Raw genomic sequence first — 24,189 nt, forward strand, 5'->3', positions numbered from 1 at the left:
GGTGGGGGGGGCTATGTCCGGGACCGACAGTCCAAGGTACTTGGTCCGAACTGGAGGCCCATCTGCATATAAATGTTCTAGATCTGAGGGCGGTGCTTCCGGTGATGTTCATCGTGCATACAGCTGCAGTAATCACAGATGGGTTTTCTGCTGTCAGGCGGGTCCTCGGTTGGCCGAATTCCAAAGTCTAGGTCCGGCGTCTGTTGCTGTCACTCCTTCCTGACGTCAGTGAGGCAGGGGTATATAAGATACAGCCGACGCCATTTTCTTCAGTCTTTTTTGCCGCGCGGTGCCCGAAGCAGAAGCAGTTCGCAAGTGCCGGTCGGCCAGCTCCTGAATTTACGAAAAATTGGAAACCGAAGTCTTCATTAAAGCTAAGTACCCGTTAGAAACTTTTCTTGCCTCAGACTGATGTCAGAAAAAGTTAACAATTGTATTTCTTGTGGGAAGCAAATACCGCATAAGGATTTCCATTCCCTCTGCATACCTTGTTTAGGCCCAGACCACGACGTCTCGGGCTGTCGCTTTTGGGCTACTTTCAATAAACGCACTATTAAGCGTCAGGCGGAGTTCGCCCAACACTTTTTTGGTAAAGCCTTTGATTATAAAATGTCATCGGAGACTCCAACTACCGTTTTGTCCAAAAAACGCAAGGACAAGGACCGACACGCGAGATCCGCGGTCCCCACCGACACCATGCTAAAACCGGCTACACATGGTCCGGTTCTCAGCGAGATGCCTATGCAGTCCCTGACTACCGACGACACTTCTTTGGCAGTGTCTTCTGTAACCGAGACCGCAGGTACCTCGGCCCATACCCAGACTACAACCACCGAAGCCACTGTGAGCGTTGAGCCTCCTAATGTGGACAGGTCCACTTCCACCCATGGTATCTTTAGACCCTCATCTTCCTTTTCCATTAAGGCCTTTACTAAGTCCAAATCAGCCAGGCATCCCAAGAGGCCTGTTGCACAGGGCCCTTCTCCAGGCCCCATGCCTAAAAAGCAGATGCTTAAAATGGCTGAGGATTTAATTACTCTTATCAGGGGTTCCCAACCCCCTCCAGACAAGAGACCCAGAGTGGAGGAAGATTCTCCTCTTCTGATCAGGGCTCCATTTTTCAGAACATTCTGATGTAGAGGAACACTCTTACTCCCCTTTTGAAGATTCTGATGCAGAGCAGTCCATTCCTTCTGTATCTCCTCCTGAGGATTTTTCTTTTGGGGAAACCTTGCACACCTTGAGGGAACACTTCCATTGGGAAGGCCAAGACTTTTCTGATTCCAAGAAAAGACTTAGGGAATTTCTTTTGTTACCTCAACACAGACCTCTGGCTATACCTCCTGTCTTGGACATACTTGATGATGTTTATTCGGAGGCTTGCCTTAATCCGGATTCCCTGCCTCATGCCCCAGTCAAGCCTGATAGGTACTACAGAGTTCCTAACTCTCACCAATTTCTTTACAAAAGCCATAATGCTGACCCTGAAACCATTTCTCAAGGCCCCAAGGGAATGAAGGCCTCTACTGCTAAGAATCCACTACCTTCGAAGAGAGTCAAGATCCTTAGAAAGGTGGGGAAAAAAGGTATATACCTCGGCCACCCTAGCCATGAGGGCCTTAAATTGCCAGTTTCATATGCTTAAATATCAGCAGTTTCTGTTATCACAATTAAGAAATAAAATGTCTCAACCTGAACAACCAGATTTGAAGGAGTTGCAGGATATGATGCATAGTGCAGAACAAGTGGGTAAACACACCTTACAATGTGGCTATGATGCCCTAGAGGTCTCAAGTAGAGCTGCTGTTACAGGATCAGTCATTCGTAGACATGCCTGGCTTAGGGAACAAATCTTGCCTGATCATGTGAAAGCTAAACTTCTAGATGATCCTTTACAAAAGGATGTGCTATTTGGTACTAATGCTGAGAAGATATTACGGAAAATGGAAGAAAAAGCCAAATCTATGCAAACTGTCAAAGCTTTTCTACAGGTTCAACCACCATGTTTTAGCAGAAATTGGCCTTCTAAAAACTGGTCCTTTCCAGCCACGGACAAGCCCCAAAGAGGTAGATACAGGCGCACAAGGGGCAGAGGACAATCACAAGGATCATATAGAGGCAAGCAATGGCAAACTCCAGCACCAAGAGGTGGCGAAGACAGTGCACAACAATACAGGAAACAAACCCAATGACTTCCTCCTTTCCATGCCAAGCAAGTCTCAGCTGGCAGCACCCTTGGGAGGAAAGCTGGCATTATTTACAAGAAATTGGCATATTGTCACAACAGACAAATGGATCCTGGACGTTATAAACAGAGGCTACAGATTTCAATTTCACACTCTTCCAAAAATGAGAGGCATGCCAAACCTGCCACACAATCAAAGGGCAGAGGCACAACTGCAAATTTCAAAGCTCATAGACATGAAAGCTATTCAAGAGATACCTACTCACGAACAAGGTCAAGGTTTTTATTCCAGGCTATTTCTGGTACCAAGGAAAGGAACCGACTGGAGACCCATTTTGGACTTATCCATCCTAAACACATTCTTACTGCACAAAATTCAAGATGCTCACATTACTGCAGCTTCTTCCCATGCTGGGCAAGGAGTTTTGGCTGGTAACATTGGACCTCAAGGAGGCATACCTGCATGTCCCAATCAGACAAAGCTGCAGAAGATACCTCAGATTTCTTGCAGGTTCAATCCACTATCAATTCTCTGCATTGCCCTTTGGCTTATCTACTGCGCCCAGAGTATTCACGAAATGCCTGGCATCAGTAATTGCCTACTGCAGACTTCAAGGGATACAAATTTACCCTTATTTGGACGACTGCCTGATCCAAGCGGACAGCAAGCACATACTTCTGGAACATCTGGCTTATGTAACACGGTTACTGCATTCTCTGGGATACACAATCAACAAAGAGAAATCCAGGCTAACACCATCTCAGAAAAATAACTTTCCTGGGTGCCAACTTGGATACAAACACCCAGATGGCCTATCTTACGCCAGAAAAACAGGGGCAACTAACTCAGTACTTCAAAACACTAGCAAAATGTACCAGGCTTACTGCAAGGAAAATCCTGCAGGCTCTGGGCTTCATGGCATCTTGCATTCTTTTAATCCCATGTGCAAAGTTGCATATGAGGAAACTTCAATGGTACCTAAAAAAACTATGGTCTCAACACAGCCACAGTTTGGAAACAATAATACCAATAATTCCATGTTTGCAAAAGGAATTTCTATGGTGGGCCCAAGCATGTCAAACAAACACAGGTCTCCCATTCTGCAAGCCTCAAGCAAATCAAGTCATCACAACAGACGCCTCAGATTATGCCTGGGGGGCGCACATGACAGACAGGTGCATTCAGGGCAAATGGTCCCAACAGGAAAAGCACCTTCACATCAATCAAAAAGAAATGCTGGCAGTGATAAATGCAATTACAGCTTTCAAGGACCTCTTGCATCCAGGACAATTATTGATAAGAACAGACAACACCACAGTAATGTGGTACATAAACAAACAAGGAGGAACACATTCATACCCCCTGTGCAGACTAGCCATGACACCTTGGAACTTGGCTCTGGAATGGCAAATCGAACTTCAAGCACAGTACTTGCCAGGTTTGGAAAACACGCTGGCAGACAATCTAAGCAGAAATATGACAGATCCACACAAATGGAAGTTGCATCCTCAAGTGTTTACAAAGATAATCCAAGCGTGGGGGAGGCCAGACATAGATCTCTTCGCCTCCCACAGGAATCATCAATTGGAAAAGTTTTGTTCAAGGACCTTTCATCCAAAGGCCTGGAGAGTGGACGCCCTTTCATTTAATTGGACAGCATGGACAGTTTACGCTTTCCCACCTCTGCCTCTTCTGCCCAAGATGCTCTTGAAAGCAAGAGCAGACAGACCGAAGATGATACTGATTGCTCCAGACTGGCCAAGGCAACACTGGTACCCACTCTTGAGGAGCCTAACACATACTCCTCCCTGGTCCCTACCTCTAATGCCTCTTCTGCTGACTCAGCACAGCTACAAAACTCTTCACAGTCAGCTGAAAACACTCAATCTCGCTGCATGGAAAATTCCTTAACTCCACAACAGACCCTACTCCCCAAAGAGGTGCAGGATGTCATTTTGGAGGCCAGAAGGCCATCTACTAGAAAGGCTTACTCCGCAAAATGGAAACGGTTTTGCTCTTGGAATGAGAAAAAAGGCCAGGACCCTAGAAAACTGAATTTGCCTCAGGTATTACAGTATCTAGCTGAGCTGCTGAACAGTGGACTTTCATTTTCCTCCATAAAAATCCATGCCTCAGCCATTTCTGCAGAATTCAACACGGATCCACCCTTATTCTCTCACCCACTCTTAAGACAGTTCCTCAGAGGGGCTAAGAATATAAGACCATCAAGGAAGCAACCAATACCAGCCTGGGATCTTAATTACATTCTAGAAAAATTAACATTGCCTCCCTTTGAACCAGCTGCCTCAACAGATTTGCAATATTTGTCCTGGAAAACAGCTTTCCTTCTGGCCATTACCTCAGCTCGTAGGGTTTCGGAACTACAAGCCCTCATGGCTGTGCAGCCCTTTCTCATCTTCCATCAGGACAGGGTTTCCCTTCGAACCAACCCGTCATTTATGCCTAAAGTGGTATCCAGGGTAGCTTTAAATCAAGCCATACACTTACCTACCTTTTACCCCAATCCTCAAAACAAAGGGGAAAGGCTGCTGCACTCCTTAGACATCCATAGACAGTTACGTTATTATTTGGACAGAACAAAGCCCTTCAGGAAATCAGAACAACTTTTTGTGTCCTATGCTGTAGGAGCTCAAGGGAAGCCAGTTACCAAACAGACAATTTCAAAATGGATAGGCCACTGCATACAGTTTTGTTACTCCTATCATAGCAAATCTGTCCCTACAGGCATCAGATCCCACTCCACCAGGGCCACAGCTACCTCTACAGCCTTCCTCAGAGGAGTTCCTACCAAAGATATTTTGGAGGCAGCCACTTGGAGTTCTGTGCATACCTCCACAAAACACTACCACCTGCCTTTATATTCCAAAACTAGAGCAGGCTTTGCCACTGCTGTGTTGCAGGGCATTCTGGCTCATCCCAGTTCCACCTAGTGCCTACCACCCTGTGCATAGCTTTGGGATTCTACCCATCTGTGATTACTGCAGCTGTATGCACGATGAACATAGTACAGTTTTGTACCTACCATAAATGTAGATGTTCGAGTGCTAATACAGCTGCAGTACAGTTTTCCCTCCGTCCTTCCCCTCTTGGTAAAGGCCTAGGGCCTAACCCCTCTTCATACAACCTGATTGGGTTATCCTTCTATGGTATATTTGCTTGCAACTACTGTTTTTTGATTATATTGCATTGCATGTATATAAATATAATTTATGTATTGCCCTCCTTCTGGGGGCACCTGACATCTGGGGCAAGAAAGACTGAAGAAAATGGCGTTGGCTGTGTCTTCTATACCCCTGCCTCACTGACGTCAGGAAGGAAAGCGACAGCAACCGACGCCGGACCTAGACTTTGGAATTCGGCCGACCGAGGACCCGCCTGACGGCAGAAAACCCATCTGTGATTACTGCAGCTGTATTAGCACTCGAACATCTACATTTATGGTAGGTGCAGAACTGTACTTTGCAAGCATTCCATCCCCTGCTACCGTCTGGGACTATTGCAATACAATCAGACAGCATGGCGGTGATCTGGTACATCAGCAAACAGGGCGGAACCAAGTCTTACCCACTCTGTCGAGAGGCCATGAGGATATGGCATTGGGCGATGGCTACCAACCGTTTTCTTCTAGCAATGCACATTCCCGGGAGTTCCAACGTGATAGCAGACAGACTCAGCAGGTGTATACTACAACCTCACGAGTGGTCCCTGAATCCCATGATAGCGGTGGAGATTTTCAACCGCTGGGGTCTTCCTTGCTGCGACCTCTTTGCGTCCCCGATCAACTACAAATGCAGCAACTATTTCGCCCTGATTCCCCCTCTGGGACAGTCACCCAGGGACACTCTAGTCCACGATTGGCCCTCGGGTCTTTATTTATGCATTTCCACCTCTCCCCCTCATTCCCCAGTTTCTGAAGAAAGCCTGCCGGTTGAAGAGCAACGTAATCCTCATAACACCATATTGGCCTCGTCAGATTTGGTTCTCCTTCCTTTGGCCTCGTCAGATTTGGTTCTCCTTCCTTTGGCCTCACCTGCTAGATCAACCGTGGATTCTCCATCCAACCCCGAGGTTGATCTCCCACCCGCAGAATCTGATTCACCCCAAATTGAACAGCCTGAAGCTCACAGCTTGGCTCCTCCAATTCCCTTGATTGCCAAGCAGAATGATCTTTCTTTGTCAGTACGTGACATTCGTATTGCATCTCATAAGTCTTCCACCAGAATTACATATCTCAGCAAGTGGAAAAGATTTACTTTTTGGCTGAAAGAAAAACAGGTAGATCCTTTTTCAGCACCAGTGTCTATTAGTACTGGAGTATCTAGCCACCCTGTTTCAATCCAGTCTATCTGCCTCTACCATTAGAGTTCATTTGGCTGCAATATCTAATTTCCATGATGGTGTCCAAGACTCCTCTCTTTTGTCACACAAATTATGGAAGACATTCATAAAAGGCGTGAATCATCTAAAACCCCCTTTTAGAGAACCTACTCAACCATGGGGCCTGTCACTAGTCCTACAAGCTTTGACAATGCCACCTTTCGAACCAGCCTCTTCTTGCGACCTCAAATATTTGTCATGGAAAACCTTGTGTTTGGTCGGCATTACTTCTGCCAGATGTATCTCTGAGCTTCAAGCCTTATGCATCAAGAGTCCATATTTGATTTTTCATAGAGATAGTGTCATTGAGAACTAATCCTTCCTTTCTGCCAAAAGTGATCTCTGAAATGTCCATTAATGAAACCATTGAATTGCCAGTTTACTTCCCCAATCATTCAAACAAAGGAGAGTATTGCTTACATACCCTAGATATTCACAGGCAACTTTGCTTCTACTTGAACAGGATTAAGGCCTCTCGTAAATCAGACCAGTTATTTTTGGCCTATTCTGGACCGAGATTAGGATGTGCTTTTGCTAAGGTCACATTGGCTAAATGGTTGAAGGACTGTGCGACCTTCATTTATAGACAAAGTAATATTCCATTACCTACTACCATAAAGGCTCATTCTACAAGGTCGGTGGCAACTTTTGCTGCCTTCCATGCCAGAGCTTCTTTACATGACATTTGTGCAGCTGCAACTTGGGCTACCCCTCATACCTTCATCAATCATTACAAATTGGATTTGGCCTCCAGGGCAAGAACATCTTTTGGTTCTGTGGTGCTCAGGAATGTCCTTCCATGAGATCCTCCCAGGAATAAAGGTAGCTGGAGACTCTGTCCCACATGTAAGGAATGAACGAGGATTAACAATATCAGATAAAGACATTGTCTTACCATAATGTTCCATCTGTATTATTGATCCTCGTTCAGTCATTATGACCCTCCCTCCTTGTCTGTTCTGTGGCTTCTAGCGGATCTCACCATCCGGTTATATTAGGTCATTTGACCAGAGGTAGCCTCTACCTTCTTTTGACTTGCAAACTCAATCTGAGGTAACAGGGAGAGGGGAATTCTGGGTAAGAGTTTTTTTGTAGCTGACACAAGCTTGGAAGATGGCTGGCTCAGTTCCGAGGTCGGAACCGATACCCACACGTAAAGACTGAACGAAGATCAACAATACAGATGGAACATTATGGTATTGTATACCTCTATACTGTAAATATTTTCTGATGTTGTCCATTTCATTCTGCTTCACTACTGGGTCTACGGATCCGATCTCTGATCCGACACGGCCACTTTTCAAGACTAGCAATTCAAGCCACAAGCTCCTCCCTCTCCCATAATGCCCCACTCCTCCTCCATCCCCTCAGATCTCTTTTGCTGCCTTCCAGCTCAAATGCGATTCTGTAGCCTCAGCTAGAGATGAGTTATTTCCCATTTCCTTGATGTATATTTCTGTAGTGATACTTTCTTTACTTTCATTTATGTAGTATCAATACAGTTAATCTTTTATCTTTCCTCCCCTCCCCTCCCTTTTTAGCCAGTTTTAGCAAAGTCTTCGCTGGTGTTAGGGTCATCTGCCCCTCCCCCCTCCACATTTCTGCGATAACTGGTTATTCCCTTTTTCTCTTCTTCTCCTTCAGATGTTTATATAACGAGAAAAAAAATCTTTCACAGTATCTTTGCTTTCTCTCTGGTTGAGTAAGGGTAAGTTGTGTTGGTCAGCTTGTCTTTGCTCTGTGTGTGTGTGTGTGTGTGTGTGTGTGTGTGTGTGTGTGTGTGTGTGTGTGTGTGTGTGTGTGTGTTTTAACCCTTCTTCTGTCACCATGTCTGACAAAACCTATGGGTTTTAAAAGGTGTGCTGCTTCTGGCCATAAGATTTCCCAGTCAGATGCCCATTAGAGGTGTGTGTATTGTCTTGGGCCGGGACATTTGGAGGTAGAATGTGACCTCTGTGTGGCTTTCAGTCCCTGCACCCTTGCCAATCATCATAATAAGTTGATTTTGAGAGGCATTTTACTGGCCTCTTACTTCTAAGGAGCTTAAGAGTGCCCACTCAGTATCCTCAAAGTCCTCTTCTTGTGTGCCAGTAAAATGCCAAAAATTGTCTGATCCAACCACTTTGGATCCTAGTGATCTCTATGCTTCATTGGATCTGAGAAGTTCCTCAGAGCCGACAGAGTCTGCACAGTCTAAGACCTGAAAGCTGTTGGATCCTCAGCCTTCGGGTCCAAGCGGCTCCTCGGATCCTGTGGGTCAGAAGCACTCTGATTGGAGGTCCCAGAATCATACTTCATGTTGGAGCAAGTCTCCTTGAACAGCCTATTCTCTGTCAAGTCTACACATTCTTCAGCCTCCTCAAGATCCTCTTGGCTGTCACACTCAGACATGGACAGGAAAATGTGTAGTTTTCTCAAAGCCCAGATTCAGTTGGAATGTTTCCATCTCCAGCTCCCTACCTCAGTCTCATGTTCTGATCCAACCTCTGGTTTCAGAACTTCAAGATGTGGCTTTTCCAAGTGGGCCATCGTCGGCGCAAAAAATTTGTTTTTCCTTTGACTCCAGCAGTGTCCCAGACTAGCTGCACTCTGATGCCAGCGGAGCGAGTCCAGGACCTGAGATATCTGCGCTGACTCCTCGGGGTTGGTCTTGGATCCAACCCTTTCGGAGCCGTCTCTGCCCCTAGGGGCTTTGGCCCTTGACAGTTTGGGCCTGGTGCTGTCTGCAGGAGTTGGATCCAGGATGGCTTCTTCCTTCTTTTCCTTGGTTGCTCCGGCCAAGAGGGAGAGGAGAGGAGCTTTCCTGGGTTCGTCTGCCTTTCAGTGGCAGAGAGGACTTTCTCTAGACAGAGAGAAGAAGCCCCTCATCCCCTATATCGTACCCAATCTCCCTGTGATCCGAGCTTTGCACCCATTCATCCAGTCTGTAGTCAGCCCCTCCAGGAGAGCCTCCAAGCCTACCCCCAGCAAGGGGTTCCACGGTCTTCGATTTCTCTCCAGAGTGTCCCATGGGGGAGGTTCATCAGAAGAGACAGTGCAGGAGGAAGCACTTCGATTCCCCTTTGGAGTCGTCGAGAGAAGACACTGACTTGGATGAAGGGGAGGGGTTTCCCCGATCGCTACCCGATGACATCTCCTTTGGAGATATTTTGGAAATACTGAAACAAAAGGGTGGCTGGTTGTCCCAACCCCCTTCTTCCGAGGAGTCTGTGTTCTGGTGGCCTTTGGGATGTGCCCATCTACATCCTGGGTAACTCTACTGGCTGACAAGCTCATTGATCTGGTCACCTCTGGGCATGGAAGGAGTCAGACACCATGTAGACCATTTCCAAGCAAACCGACAAATACCTCAGTCCCCTTAGTTGGTCGTCCATACTGGAGAAAAGGTGTTCAGGTTGATGCCATTGTGGTGTTGGCAGCCAATAAGAAGGATTTAGCCAAGCAGAGCTCTGCTGTTTATCTCCTGAGTAAAGATTTTTGGGCTTCGGATAGGCACTGGAAGCGCATCAGCTACTTTTACGTTGAAGACATTAAATTATTTGGCACACTTCACACATCTCCAGAGGGATCTGGTCAAGGAGTTCACCAACTTTCTGGTGGAGTCCTTGTAGGAGGAGGACCTCAGGAAGGTATCTCCCCAGTTGGCCAGTATGTCATCGATTGCTAATTGCCCGATTAGGGTAATTTCTCAAGCTGCAGAAGGAACCTCTCGAGCAGCCAGCACAGTCATAGCCCATCGAAGACATGCCTGGATGAGGCTCTGCAGGTTTGTGGACCCCTTTAAGGCGTCATTCATTTGACCTCATTTGACAGTTCCTCCTTGCTTGGGCCATCAGTTAAACTCTTACCCACGGTGAGCAAGAGGAGAAAGACATTAGCTGCCATAGGGATCAAGTCCCCCCCCCCCCCCCCAAACGGACCACCTCTGGAAACCAATGGGGTGGGAAGAAGATGTGGTTCAAAAGTCCCAGGGATCTTTCTCAGAATGTCAGGATGAATCCTCTTCTAGAGACAGGAAGAGGATTTAATATCACATGCTGCCCCAGAAGAAGAGGGGGTCCACAGAACCACAGCGGCAGAGAACCTTTCTCTAACTGGCCGTAAATACACTGAAAGGCAGGCTGTTGTTACACCCAGAGCCTGGACAAATATAACATCCATTGTCAGCTTTCATCAGACTAAGTGTGATCTGCAAGCGTCATCTACAGTGGTGGATGCTTACCAATGACCTTTTACTCTTTCCCCACCTATAGCCACAATGACCATGGACACTTCCTTGTTGGGGTGGAAGCAGCCATTTTCAGGGAAGATTGGTCCAAGGTTCATGGTCCACAGCAGAGACCAAATTGCACATAAATGTCCTGGAGATGAGGGCAGTTCTTCTTTTGTTGCAAGCCTTTCACAACTGCCCCCCTCTGGGAGCGATTGCAGTTGAAACAGACAACTTGTTTGGTATATCAACAAGCGGGGGAGGAACCCGATCATACCCATTGTGCAGGGAGGCCATGAGGGTTTAGGAATGGACAGTCTCTTTGAACTGCTTTCTCGTTGCAATGCACATTCCAGGGGAGTCCAGTGTTCTACCGGACAGACTGAGCAGATTGATCTTGAGTTCACACGAGTGGTCCCTGAATCAGTCAGTAACAAATCAGATATTCAGCCATCGGGGCCATCCTTGCTGCGACCTCTCTTCCTCTCCCCTGAACAAGAAGTGCAGCAAGTACTTCACTCTGATCTCCCCCGGGTCTCATGTATGCTTATCCTCTGATTCCCCTGATCCCCAAAGTCGTACAGAAAGCCAGCAGGTTAAAGAGCACTCTGATCCTTATTGCCCCCTTCTGACCTCGTTGGGTATGGTTCTTCTTCCTGCAGTGTCGCAGCAAGTATCCTCCATGAATACTGGATCCCAGGCAGAATCCGATTTTCCATCCATTGGAACGTCAGACTCCACTCTCGATCCCTAAGACTAACCTCTTGATTTCTCTACTTAGTCCAGGCTAGCCTCCCCTGCTTGGGAGATTATACTTGCTTCTGAGAGACCTTCTACCAAAAAAAGTGTATAATAAATGGAAGAGCGATTCCATTTGGACATCGGAGTGGAATATTGATCCCTTTTCTGCCTCATTTTGGGTATTCTTATGTTTTGGTTCACTTTTTCAACATGAGGCTAGTTTTTCCACCATAAAGTTAACTTCTAATTAAACAATTTTAAACATTTTGTGATTTTTTTGATTGTTGAAGTTTCCAAGAGATGCTCTAAAAAAAATATTCTCATTTGGGTACACTGAGTATGTCTAGCTACACCCCTGTTATGTTGCTTCCTTGTGATGGGATATTTGCTTCTAATGCAATCAGCAGATGTTCTTCATTCCACATTGCTGCAGTCCTAACTATTGGGTAGTCCGCTGTCCAGTCGGCCCGAATACCAAAGTATATGGCTGACGTCGGTCAGGGCGCATTAGACTGACGTCAGTACGTCAGGGTACTAATGCGCATGACCGACGTCATATCCTCAGTCTTTTTTGCCGCATGGTCCGATGCAGAAGCAATTTTGCGAGTGCAGGTTGGCGTTCTGAAAGTTTCTGAAGCCAGAGTTTCAGACCGAATCAAAGTTGGCTAAGTACCCCTTTGGGGAATATTTTGGTTTTTTCTTGCCTCAGTATTTAACCGGATGTCAGAAAAAGTGAATAACTGTATTTCTTGTGGGAAACAGATACCTCATAGGGATTACCATACTTTGTGTATACCTTGTTTAGGGCCTGAGCACGACGTTGTTGGATGCCGCTCTTGTGCTAGATTTAACAAACGCACTATTAAGAGAAGGTTAGACTGTGCCAGGTTAGTGTTTGGGAAGCGTTGTAATTATAAAATGCCGTTGGATGCTCCGACGCCGGCTTCGCTAAAAACGCAAGGACAAAACAGCAAAGCCTAGAGTGGAAGAACCGACAGTCCCAGACGCCGGTTCTTTAGAGGGCTCAGTGGAGCCGGAGGTTTTGCCAGGTGTTTCTTTGGAGTCTCAGGGAGAGACTTTACTGTTACAGGATGTATCCTCTCAGGAAGTAGGCCAGGCTGAGGGGCTTCTCAGGTGGCTGTTCTTCCCTCTCTTCCTAAGGTGGTTAGAGCCTCCCTTCTGTTTCCAAGGCTTCTTTGAGGGCAGGCCGAGTTTGCTTCAGTGGGGGTTTCTCCTAGTGCTTCAGGGTCTTTGCCTAAGAAACATATGCTTAAAATGGCAGAGGATTTGATTACTATGATAAGGGGTTCTATGCCCCCTCCTGATAAGAGGCCTAGGGTGGAACCTGAGTTTGAGAGTTTTGAGCAATGCTCGGAGGCTTCTGAGTCTTGACTGAAGACTTGCAGGAGTACCCTCCTTATTCTGATTCTGATGTGGATGATTCTACTCCTTCAGCTTCTCCTCCTGAGGATTTTTCATTTTCAGAGACTCTGCAGTCCATGAGGGAGCATTTTAAATGGGAAGGTCAAGATTTCTCTGATTCCAGGAAAAGGCTTAGGGAATTCTTGTTTTTACCCCAGCATAGGCCTTTAGCTATACCTCCTGTTTTGAATGTGGTGGAAGATGTTTTTGCAGAGGCTTCCCTGAATCCTGTTTCTTTGCCTCCTGCCCCAGTTAAACCGGATAGGTATTATAGGGTGCCTGAAGCTCATAAGTATCTTTTTAAGAGTCCTAGGGCAGACCCGGAAACTGTCTCTCAGGGGCCTAAAGGTGTGAAGGCCTCAGTTGTTAAAAATCCTGTCCCTCCTGATAAAGAGGCAAGGGCTTTGGATAGATGGGGAAAGAAAGTGTATACTTCTTCCACTTTAGCCATGAGGGCGTTGAATTGTCAGTTTCACATGTTAAAATATCAGAATTATCTTCTTTCACAGTTGAAATCTAAGGTGGATGCTCTGGCGGAAGGTATTGAGTGTAAAGAGTTGCAGGATTTAGTTCATGTGTCTGAACAGGTGGGTAAACATTCCTTGCAATGTGGTTTTGATGCTGTGCAGGCCTCCTCCAGGGTGGCTGCCACTGGTTCTGTTCTTCGTAGGCACGCCTGGTTGAGAGATCAGAATTTAGCTGAGCATGTTAAGACACGGATTTTGGATGCTCCTTTGCAGTCTGATGTGTTGTTTGGTTCGCCTGTAGAAGCAGTTTTGAAGAAAATGGAGGACAAGGCTAAGTCTATGCAAACTGTTAAAGATTTTTTGCAGGTGCAGCCTCTGAAATTTAGTAGAAATTGGCCTGCTAAGGGATGGACTTATCCTGCTTATGATTCCCAGTCTAGGGGTAGGTCTAGACGTGGTAGGGGCAGAGCTCAGGGTTCTTTTAGGCCTAGGACAGGGAGTTCCCCTGCTCAGACTTCTGGTGAGGGCAGGGGTCAGTCCTTTCGTAAGCAGACCCAATGACCTGCCTTTTCAGCTGCCAGTTCATTCTCGCCTGGCAGCACCGTTGGGAGGAAGACTGTCTCTTTTCAAAGTAAATTGGGATTTAATTACCCAAGACAGATGGGTTCTGGATATCATTCACCACGGTTACAGGTTTTATTTCCATACCTTGCCTCCTTTCAAAGGCATGCCAGACATTCCTCCTCTACAAAGACAAGAGGCTCACAAGCAAATTTCTCTGTTACTCCAAATAGGGGCCATTCAGCGGTTCCTGTGCCAGAAAGGGGCCTAGGATTTTATTCTCGCCTGTTCCTAGTACCAAGAAGGGGAACACGTGGAGACCAATTTTGGATTTATCTATCCTCAACACTTATCTGGACATTCCCAAGTTCAAAATGTTGACGTTACAACAGCTTTTACCTCTGCTGGGCAAAGATCACTGGATGGTAACTTTAGATCTCAAGGAAGCTTACCTTCATGTGCCTATAAGACTAAGTTGCAGAAAGTATCTGCGTTTTGAGCTGGAAATTCTCATTATCAGTTCTCTGCATTGCCCTTTGGCTTATCTACTGCACCCAGAGTATTCACAAAGGTTCTGGCTCCAGTGATAGCTTATTTCAGGCTAAAAGGAATTCAAATCTATCCTTACTTGGACGATTGCCTGATTCTGGCTCAAGAAAAGGAAGACCTTCTACAGCATTTGGAATACGTCATAGCAGTGCTAAGATGCCTAGGGTATTCTGTGAACGAAATAAAGTCCAGTCTAGTACCCTCTCAAGACATGTGCTTTCTGGGTGTGAGACTGAATACAGCAGCCCAGATGGCCTTTTTAACCCCGGACAAACAAAAGAATCTTTCCAGTTACTTCCATCAACTATCTCTTCAGTCCGGGCTGACTGCAAGGACAGTCCTTCAAGCCTTAGGGTTCATGGCATCTTGTATTCTGGTGCTTCCCAATGCCAAACTGCATATGAGGAAGCTACAATGGTATCTCAAAATGTATGGACACAGCACTGCCAGGATTTGGACACTGTCATTCAAATAATACCTTGCATTCAAAAGGAATTTTGTGGTGGGCTCAGGAATGTCACCTAAACAAGGGACTCTCTGTGACCCGCCAGAGGCGAGTCAAATTCTAACGACAGATGCCTCAGACATTGCTTGGGGAGCTCATCTAAATGGAAAGTGGATACAAGACAAGTGGCCTGCCAGACTACAGCATCTACACATCAACATGAAGGAGATGTTAGCAGTCCAGTTTGCATTAATGGCTTTCAAGGAGTTACTTCTTCCAGGGCAGGTGTTGATTCTAACAGACAACACAACTGTCATGTGGTACATCAACAAACAAGGGGAACACATTCTTACCCATTGTGCAGGCAAGCAATGATTTTATGGGAGACTGCGCCAGCTTGCAACTAACTCTTCAGGCAAGGTTTCTGCCGGGAGCACAGAACTCCTTAGCAGATGTGTTAAGCAGACAAATCATGGATCCCCACGAGTGGAAACTGGATCTTCATGTATTTCAAAAGTTGACAGTGTCCTGGGGAACTCCAGACATAGATCTGTTCGCTTCTCCACTAAACCACCAGCTGCCAAAGTTTTGCACAAAGAGGTTTCATCACACAGCTTGGAAAGTGGATGCTCTTTATTTCATTTGGAAAAATCTTCATGTGTATGCGTTTCCACCTCTGCCTCTTCTTCCAAAGGTGCTTCTAAAGGTCAGACAAGACAAGCCAAGGATGATTTTAATAGCTCCAGATTGGCCTCGGCAGCACTGGTACCCATTACTGAGGAGTCTGGTAAAGAAGCCTCCATGGCCTTTACCCTTGATTCCACACCTGTTGTCTCAGAGAGACGGTCACCTGCTCAATGTCAAGCTTCACTCTCTTCATCTAACAGCCTGGCATATTCTGTTTTGAAAGACAGCAGGTCTCAACTTCCTCAACAAGTTTTAAATGTGATTATGGAAGCCAGGAGACCTAGTACAAGGAAAGTGTACGCAGAAAAATGGAAGAGATTTTTATTTTGGAGTGCAGCAAACAATTTGGAGATTTCTGAGCCAAATTTGAGTGTGGCTCTTCAATATCTTACTGAGTTATTGGACAAAGGTTTGTCTTTCTCTTCCATTAAGATTCATGCTGCAGCAATTTCAGCTCACTATGATTGTGACCCACCGCTGTTTTCGCATCCTTTGTTCAAGCAGTTTCTTAGAGGGGCAAAGAATATAAGACCCCCACGTAGAGCTCCTACTCCTGCTTGGGATCTCAATTTTGTGTTGGAGAAACTTACTCTACAACCTTTTGAGCCTGCGGCTACTACTGAATTGAAATACTTGTCATGGAAGACTGCTTTTTTGTTAGCCATTACTTCTGCAAGAAGGGTTTCTGAGTTGCAGGCCCTTATGGCAGTGGAGCCTTTTTTGATTTTTCATAAGGATAGAGTATCTTTACGTACTAATCCCTCCTTTATGCCTAAGGTGGTTTCTAGTGTGGCTTTAAACCAAACTATTCATTTGCCTACTTTTTATGCAGATCCCCAAAATAAAGGGGAAAAGATTTTGCACACTTTAGATGTACACAGGCAATTGCGTTATTATTTGAGCAGGACTAAGGATTTTAGGCAGTCTCAGCAGTTGTTTGTTTCTTTTGCTTTGAGTTCTCAGGGCAAGCCTGTGTCAAAACAAACTATTTCTAGATGGATTGGGTGTTGCATTACATTTTGTTATTCCCATCATGGCAAGGAGATTCCAGCTGGGATTAGGCCTCATTCCACTAGGGCTACTGCCACTTCAACAGCATTTCTGAGGATGGTGGCAACTAAGGATATTTTGGAGGCAGCTACTTGGAGTTCAGTGCATACTTTCTCTAAGCATTATCACCTTCCTCTCTACTCTAAGTCTAGGGCTGGTTTTGCCACTGCTATTTTGCAGGGCATGTTGTCAGTTCCTGCTTCCTTATGATTTGCCAGCCTCCTTACCTCTGCTTTGGGATTCTACCCAATAGTTAGGACTGCAGCAATGTGGAATGAAGAACATAGTACAGTTTTGTACCTACCATAAATGTAGATGTTCGAGGATCCACATTGCTGCAGTCCAATTTACCCTCCCTCCTTCCCCTCTGTGTTTAGGGGTGGTTGTGTAGGTGAGGTTATATTCTGCTAATTTTGTATATTTTGTATATATATTTTGGTGCAGGTATGTTGGGAGTTTTTGGTTTTTGGCCTTATCTTTTCAGGGTCTTCTGACATCTGGGGCAAGAAAAGACTGAGGATATGGCGTCGGTCATGCGCATTAGTACCCTGACGTACTGACGTCAGTCTAATGCGCCCTGACAGACGTCAGCCATATACTTTGGTATTCGGGCCGACTGGACAGCGGACTACCCAATAGTTAGGACTGCAGCAATGTGGATCCTCGAACATCTACATTTATGGTAGGTACAAAACTGTACTTTCTTGTTAAACTTGTATAATTCTGATGTGATACAGTAGTGCTGTTTTCAATTGTTTTCCCTATGGCATGTCCCCCCACAAGTTTGCAGGCAAACAAGGGTCTGTCTTTAGGCAGTCTCGAAGGATGCTTGTTCTCCCTAACCTCTGTACCAGCACTGTGTGCATAACTAACCTAATCTCTCCTTGTTGGAAACATGGGAACTCCGAAATGAAATGTAGATCCAAAGCAGCAACCACCAAGACAAGTAGTAAATGATGTAGCAGCTCACAGTAAGGTAAATCCAGGTTAGAAACTGTTCCTAACCTGGTTTACCTTATTGTGAGCTGCTACATCATTTAGTACTTGTCTTGCTGGTTGCTGCTTTGGATCTACATTTCATTTCGTGGTTTGTAAAAGCGTTTCTTGTGTTTTGGAGTTAAACATGGGAACTCCAATAAGCCTGTCCCAGTGCTATGTATTCTTACATGCAAGAATGTACTTTCTAATTGCAACATGAAAGCTGTTTGGCAGGCACATATTCCTGTTCTTAATGCCAACTTCACAGCTGCACCCTTCCTCTGGCAAGCTCCTGGAGCTGCCATCCCCCACTAAGGATGGATGAGGTGGTATTAGCAGCTTAATCCCAGCCTCCTTAGCAGGTCAGTCAAGGGTTAAGGCCACAAATAGAACCTGCATAATCTGGTTAAAATAGTCTGGGTTGTATCCCTCTGTGTATGGAGGCAGCCTTACTTTATTTTTCCTTTTAATGACTGCAGTGTTAGTATGTTGTAATTCTTGATTTTTTTCCCCTTTTATTGCATTCGTCATGCATCTTGTTTCTGCTTCATTACTTAAGTCAAATCAACAAACTGATGATAGAGAGAACTGTTCATTTGATGTTGGCACATGCAATAAGTGGACTGGACACTCAAAATTACTATAGGTGTGAGTCTGCATGCATGTGGTATAGAAGACCAACCATGGGAATGGTAGCCATCTGGAGGTGTGAACACCGGCTCTAGATGATTGTCACTGTTGAAATGGCACCCACACTCCATGTGCAAAAATGGGGAAGAAAGGGTTTTGGATGGATGGATAATAGAATCTTTCAAAACCCCTTACTCCTTGTATTTTGGTAACATCAACAGTCAGCCACTATTGCTTGGTGGGATTACATGCAGCTTACTGTTTTAGAGAATTCACCAAGTCGACCATCATTGGTAATGATAATGCATTCTAGTAAACCTCTCAGTGTGTTTGATATTGCTTAAGATTTTGGTTTTCTGTTAGTGTGTGAGCAGTGCAATTCACATTTTTACTATTATGAAAATGCTATGCATTGGTTCCCCTCAAATGTTAAATAAACAGTGATTGTAAAAGCAATGTCATACTTTTTATTTTTTCATTCAATTTTTTGTACTTCACTTTCATTGCAGTACCTTTTCTGTCAGTTGCATATTAAATAAAATTAAAGAAACAGGTGATGGGGATATGTGCACATTCGCCAGTGATATAATAGTATCTCATTTACGGCTTCTTATTCCTTGTTTGGTCATTGCAGGATCTGGCTAGTTTTAAGGTTTGCACACCGCTCTTTCTCTGTGGTATGACATATAGTGAAAAACTGACTTTATCAGTGTATTTCCTTGGGTCACTGTTGTAGTATTCCAGTACTGATGATGTCCGGCCAGCATACCAAAGCAAAAACCTTCCTGATGCACCATACATCTGGCATATTACCTCGGCCCATGGGCATAGGGGTACATGAGTGGATGCATGAGCATAACATCCTCAGTCACTAGTCTGAAAGCAAGATCTTCACTTCCATCTGTCTGTTATCTGCATTGTCTTTGCTACTTCCATTGTTTGCACTTACTCACCTAAGTGAACCTTCATTTTTATTGTCTTTTATACAAAGGTGCTTTAGGCTAACGACCGCAAGGGCCTTTTTAAGTCTAGCCATGCATCCCAAATCTCTGACAAGTTCTGATACCCTTGATAAGTGTAAGGATGGGCCTGGGAGGCGAACCATTTACTGGTTACCTGTTTGCATCAAAGACATAGGTGCTAAACCAGGGATGAATTTACTGTTTCCCATCCAGTTGTCCAAGTTGCACTTGAATTGGATTAGGGAGGAACTCTGCTTCACATGGATGGGGAGCCTGTTCCATAGACTGGATAGTATTTAGGATACATACCTGTTTCTCCAGCAGGTCCTATTTATATCACAGGTGAGGTTTAAGTCTTTAGAATGGGTAATTCTAGTGCTGTTTGTTTTATGGATTTGCAGGAGGTCAATCAGAGTGGAGTCTGACAATGCCCTGTATGCCAGGCATAGATCTCTCCTCAAAAGCCTGTAGGAGATAGAATACAGTGATAGGGCACTGAGGTGGTCTGCATGGGACATATTACTTACACCCTGTATTCTTTTAGTGAGGAACCTCTGTGGATCTTCAGTTGCTGGATATGCCTGGTTAGGTACATACCAAAGGGGACATCGTACTCGATCATAGGTCTGATTGCTGAATACAGTGGAACAATGACTTCCTTGGACTTAGATGCCATACCTTTGTTTATAAGTTGCACAACATAAGATTGATTTCCTCACCTCTGTAAACACATGATGATCAAAGGGTAGATTACTATCTGTGTGTGTTCCTAAGTCTCTGAGTACCGAGTCAACTTTAAGGGGGGTGTTGTCAATATGATGATTACCAGGGATGGATGACTTCCTAAAGGATACTATTATGCATTTCGTGGCATTTAGTTTTAGTCCATGACTCTGACAATGGTTGTTTCTTTGTCAGCCCCTCCTGGAGAACATTTGTGTCAGTGTGAGATTCAATGACAGCTCCTAATTTGCAATCATCTGCAAATTTAGTCAGCCAGAAACCACTAACGTTGGCCTTGACTTGGAAGTAAATGCCAAAAAGGAGTGGCCAAGGACTGATCCCCGAGGGACTCCACTTGTGATTGGCCTATTTGTAGAGGTGGACTTCCCAATTCTAACTTCCTGTGTCCTGTCTGTGAACCAGTTGGCTATCCACTGTGTGACATACGGGTTTGTATCTAACATCTTGAGTTTATCAACAATGCCCGAATGTGGTATTGTCAGATGCCTTGGCCAGGTCAAGGTAGGCCGTGTGAACGATTTTGCCCTCATCCGTTGCTTTGGTGACCTTGTTGCTTTGGTGACCTTGTCAAAGAAGTCCACCAGGTTGAGTAGGCATGATCTGCCCTTTGTTAGCGTCGGCTAAGAGAGGGAAGTGTGTGTGTGTGTGTGTGTGTGTGTGGTAGGCAGGTACCTTTGTAAAGGCCTACACTCCTAGTGTTTTGTTTTGTTTAGGGTTTGAACACGATTACAGAAATTGCAGTGTCTGGCAATCATTCATCCCAAAAACTCTTCATACTATTTATTTATTTATATTTGCTATTGTGAAATCCTCCAAATTCAAATGCTTAGTATTTCTTCAAAAATATACAAAGGTAAAAGATCTAATAAATGCATCTTCTGTTTAGGCCTGTTTGCCACAGAGACAAACTTTTTGAAACATTTATCTTGGCCAGTTTAACAACAGAAGATAGCTGCAGTTTGAAGCAGAGTCTGAATTTCTGCCATTTTCTTCTCACTTCTTGACTGGAGCTCTTGGATTATGACCTTTAAGTGAGATGCATATAAGATGGTAGAGAAATAACATAGCATATTTTTTGTGCAAACTGTACACTATAGAATCAGCCACACAAGCTGAAGCATCCTATGATCATGTTAGGCTGAATTCAATGGTATACAGCAGTGCATCATATAGCATCCCATGGCAACATTGCACTTAATCCACTGCAATTCATTTGCCCAAATTAGGGCATCTCTTGACAGTATTAAGTTGAATTCAATAGGACAAAGTCATGTATGCAAACTACGGTAACTAGTGGTAGTAAAATGAATCCAGAGGTCTTCACCTGCACACCATAATGCATACAATGCATGACAAGATTCACCTGTGCAAAATAAAGTGCCCCATTGTAACACAAAACTGGATCTAATGTTCTTCAGTTTTGCAGACAGGCCATCTCTTGACAGTATTAAACTGCCTGTAGTCAACTGCAGACCCAACTATACAAGCCACAGCAAAGAGGAGTTGTCATATCTCTAACTGCCTTATACTTTTCTTGGTGTATTGATTCACATCTTTAGCCATTAATGCTTTGATTCCCTTCCATTACTAGTCAGCACTTGGCACTAACAAATGCTTGTTGTCTAATTGGAACAGTAAAGCAGAGGAAATGAGTTACTGTGCTCCTTTGATGTGCTTATTCTCCTGGCAGAACATGGGATGTCCATTAAAGATCCATTGTTTTGTTTGTCCTTTGCCATGGCAGGAAATGAAAGCCCCAGTATCCAGTCTGCCTGTAAGAGCTGATATATCTTGTCTTTTGCCACTGCACATTTGGAAGAACTTTAGCAAAGTATTCCATTGAGATACCTTTTAAAAGTTGTGTTTGTGCCCTTGACTTTTTTCAGAAATATATTAGGAAACATTTATTTTGTGACTGCAAAGTCATCTGTATGTGTAGACACCGCTAAATTAAAATTAATATGTATGTGTAGACGCAACTTAATGAAAATTGATCTGCTTCTTAGGAATAAGAAGTCAGTTGGCAAGTTCTGCTGTGGCTACTTTTACGATTACCAGTGGTGTCTTGGATTTATTGCTGAATGGAGTGTTATCATTTTACAGAGTCCTAAATATTTGTACTGAGAATTGGGTCACATAGTAGTTATAAATAACTTGCATATAGGAGTAAAGCATCAAGGAAGGATGGCATATCAGACACTCTTCTTTTTCCTACTCTTTCTTAATTATCTCCTACTATACCATATTTTGTCATTATTCTGCATTTCTGGTTAATGACTTGAATATCGTTTACGTCAGTTGTAGTGCGTTTATCTCCTACTTTTTTTTTTGCTTTCCATGTTAAACCTTAAGAGGTAAGATGCTAACAGAAGGCATGGCATGCATGTCAAGGTTGAAATGAAAGTGTTTCATGTTCTTTGAAAAGAAAAAAAAATCTGGTTTGAATCCTTGCACTAGTCTGTATGGTTTCAGGGTTTCATGCTTTCCATGTGGGGTGACACTTGTTCTGAAATTTGAGTATTTCTTAAAGCTATTCCATCAGAGGAGATATTTTAGTCAGAGCATTAGTGGAGCTATGCAGGATTTCTTTGCAAAAATGTTACATTTATGGATATTTAAGCTCCAACATTCGCTCTGAATTTTCTAAGTCGAATTTCCCCAGGATTCAGTAATGCTTACACTAAGTGTACACTGTTCTGAGTGAACAGACAACACAGACATAACTTGCACCTTCCTCCTCCTCATTTTAGTTTGCCTACTGATATTCTTACAGCTTTGAATATTGACAGGGATTCATAAAGGTTACCACAAAGTGTAGCCTACATGTACACTTGAGTGACAAGAAAGCACATAAAATGGGATAATTTTTATTGAATGCATATTGTGTACACTTAGTGTAGGCTTTATTGAATATGACCATTTGTCTTTTTACAGATTAAAGAGGCAGCTGACATTATTCAGAAATTGCACCTGATTGCTCAGGAGTTGCCTTTTGACAGGTAAGTCGGCCGATAATTTCCTACATGCTAATGTTCCATTGTTACTGTATTGCGCCTTTTACACAATAGTTTTCTGTTTTATTTCCCTTGCTTTAATAAGTAATTGTTTCCTTACAAATTCATGTAATGATTTTCATGTAACTTGAGCTTTTCTCCCCGAGCCTCCATTGAAAATGGGTCTCAAGGCCCAGTGGACTTTCCCATTCAACAAATGTCATAAGTAAATAAATAAATTGTTGTAATTCAGCAGTATTGTGTTTATATCGCTGTGTAGTAAAATATGTCTTGCATTTTGTGATAGATTATATAGCATTTTTTTTTTGCTTCTGATGTGATTGCATGTGGGAATCATACAAGTTATTTAAAAAAAATTGTTTAGGTGTAAACTATTAGTAACAGCTTTGTGTAATTCAATAGCTTTATTTGTCTTTTCTTGAGTGTCTTGCATGTCAGTTTATTTTGTCTTCCTTGTAATAAAAGTATGGAAGCATTTCAGAAAAAAAAACAAGCAACAAAAAACATCAATAGGGCATGTGCTGAATTTATTTAAGAGACTGCAAGTCTCAAGTATCCCTTCTTACTAGACCCTGCTTTTCCTTTTCAGATATGATATAAACGGTTATGTGAGCATGAATAGAGATGTATTTGGTTGATAACACAGGGTGCCTTTTTTCACTACTTTCTTTTAGGAGAGACGTTGTTGACTTGAATTTCATTTATGACACTGTCTTACAGTGTTACTGCCGCACTTAGCTAAACTTTGTTAAACTCTTTGACTTGCAGCATTGAGAAAGGCAGAAACATAGAGGAACAGGTGGCAATGCTACTGTTATCTCAATTGCACCCTTTTGTAGATAATGACATCATGCAGCATTGGTGTAAACAGTTGTGCAACGTTTGGTTGATGTCACAAGCACAATAAAGCCACAATTGATGTTACAAGTATGTGAAAGGAGTTGCATAAAATGGTTTAAAAGAGCATCTTGGACTTAAAGAGCTTATGTATTTGGGTAAAAGTGCAAAGAGTGGTTTTGTTTTTCATAACAATAAAGGGAGTGTATGTTTTTGTAGACCATGAGCTTGTATGCAAGTGATGTTCATCGTGTTACCCTGCTGCAGTCATCACACTTGGGGGTTATCCTGTCATCAGGCGGTCCAGA

General features: G+C 44.0%; 1 protein-coding gene across 1 annotated transcript in view; it reads left to right on the forward strand.

The window, feature by feature from the left end:
- Positions 1–23,083, forward strand: part of LOC122803891 (exocyst complex component 5-like) — a 109,430-nt gene extending 86,347 nt beyond the window's left edge. Inside the window, exon 4 of the mRNA XM_044073574.1 lies at positions 22,965–23,083. Within this exon, the coding sequence (XP_043929509.1) occupies positions 22,965–23,033 (69 nt within the window). The 3' untranslated portion in view covers positions 23,034–23,083. The remainder of the gene's footprint in view (positions 1–22,964) is intronic.
- Positions 23,084–24,189: the final 1,106 nt, after the last annotated feature.

This window comes from Protopterus annectens, chromosome 6.part0 (assembly GCF_019279795.1).
Source record: "Protopterus annectens isolate FY-2018-M chromosome 6.part0, PAN1.0, whole genome shotgun sequence".
In the NCBI taxonomy this organism is placed as follows: domain Eukaryota; kingdom Metazoa; phylum Chordata; order Ceratodontiformes; family Protopteridae; genus Protopterus; species Protopterus annectens.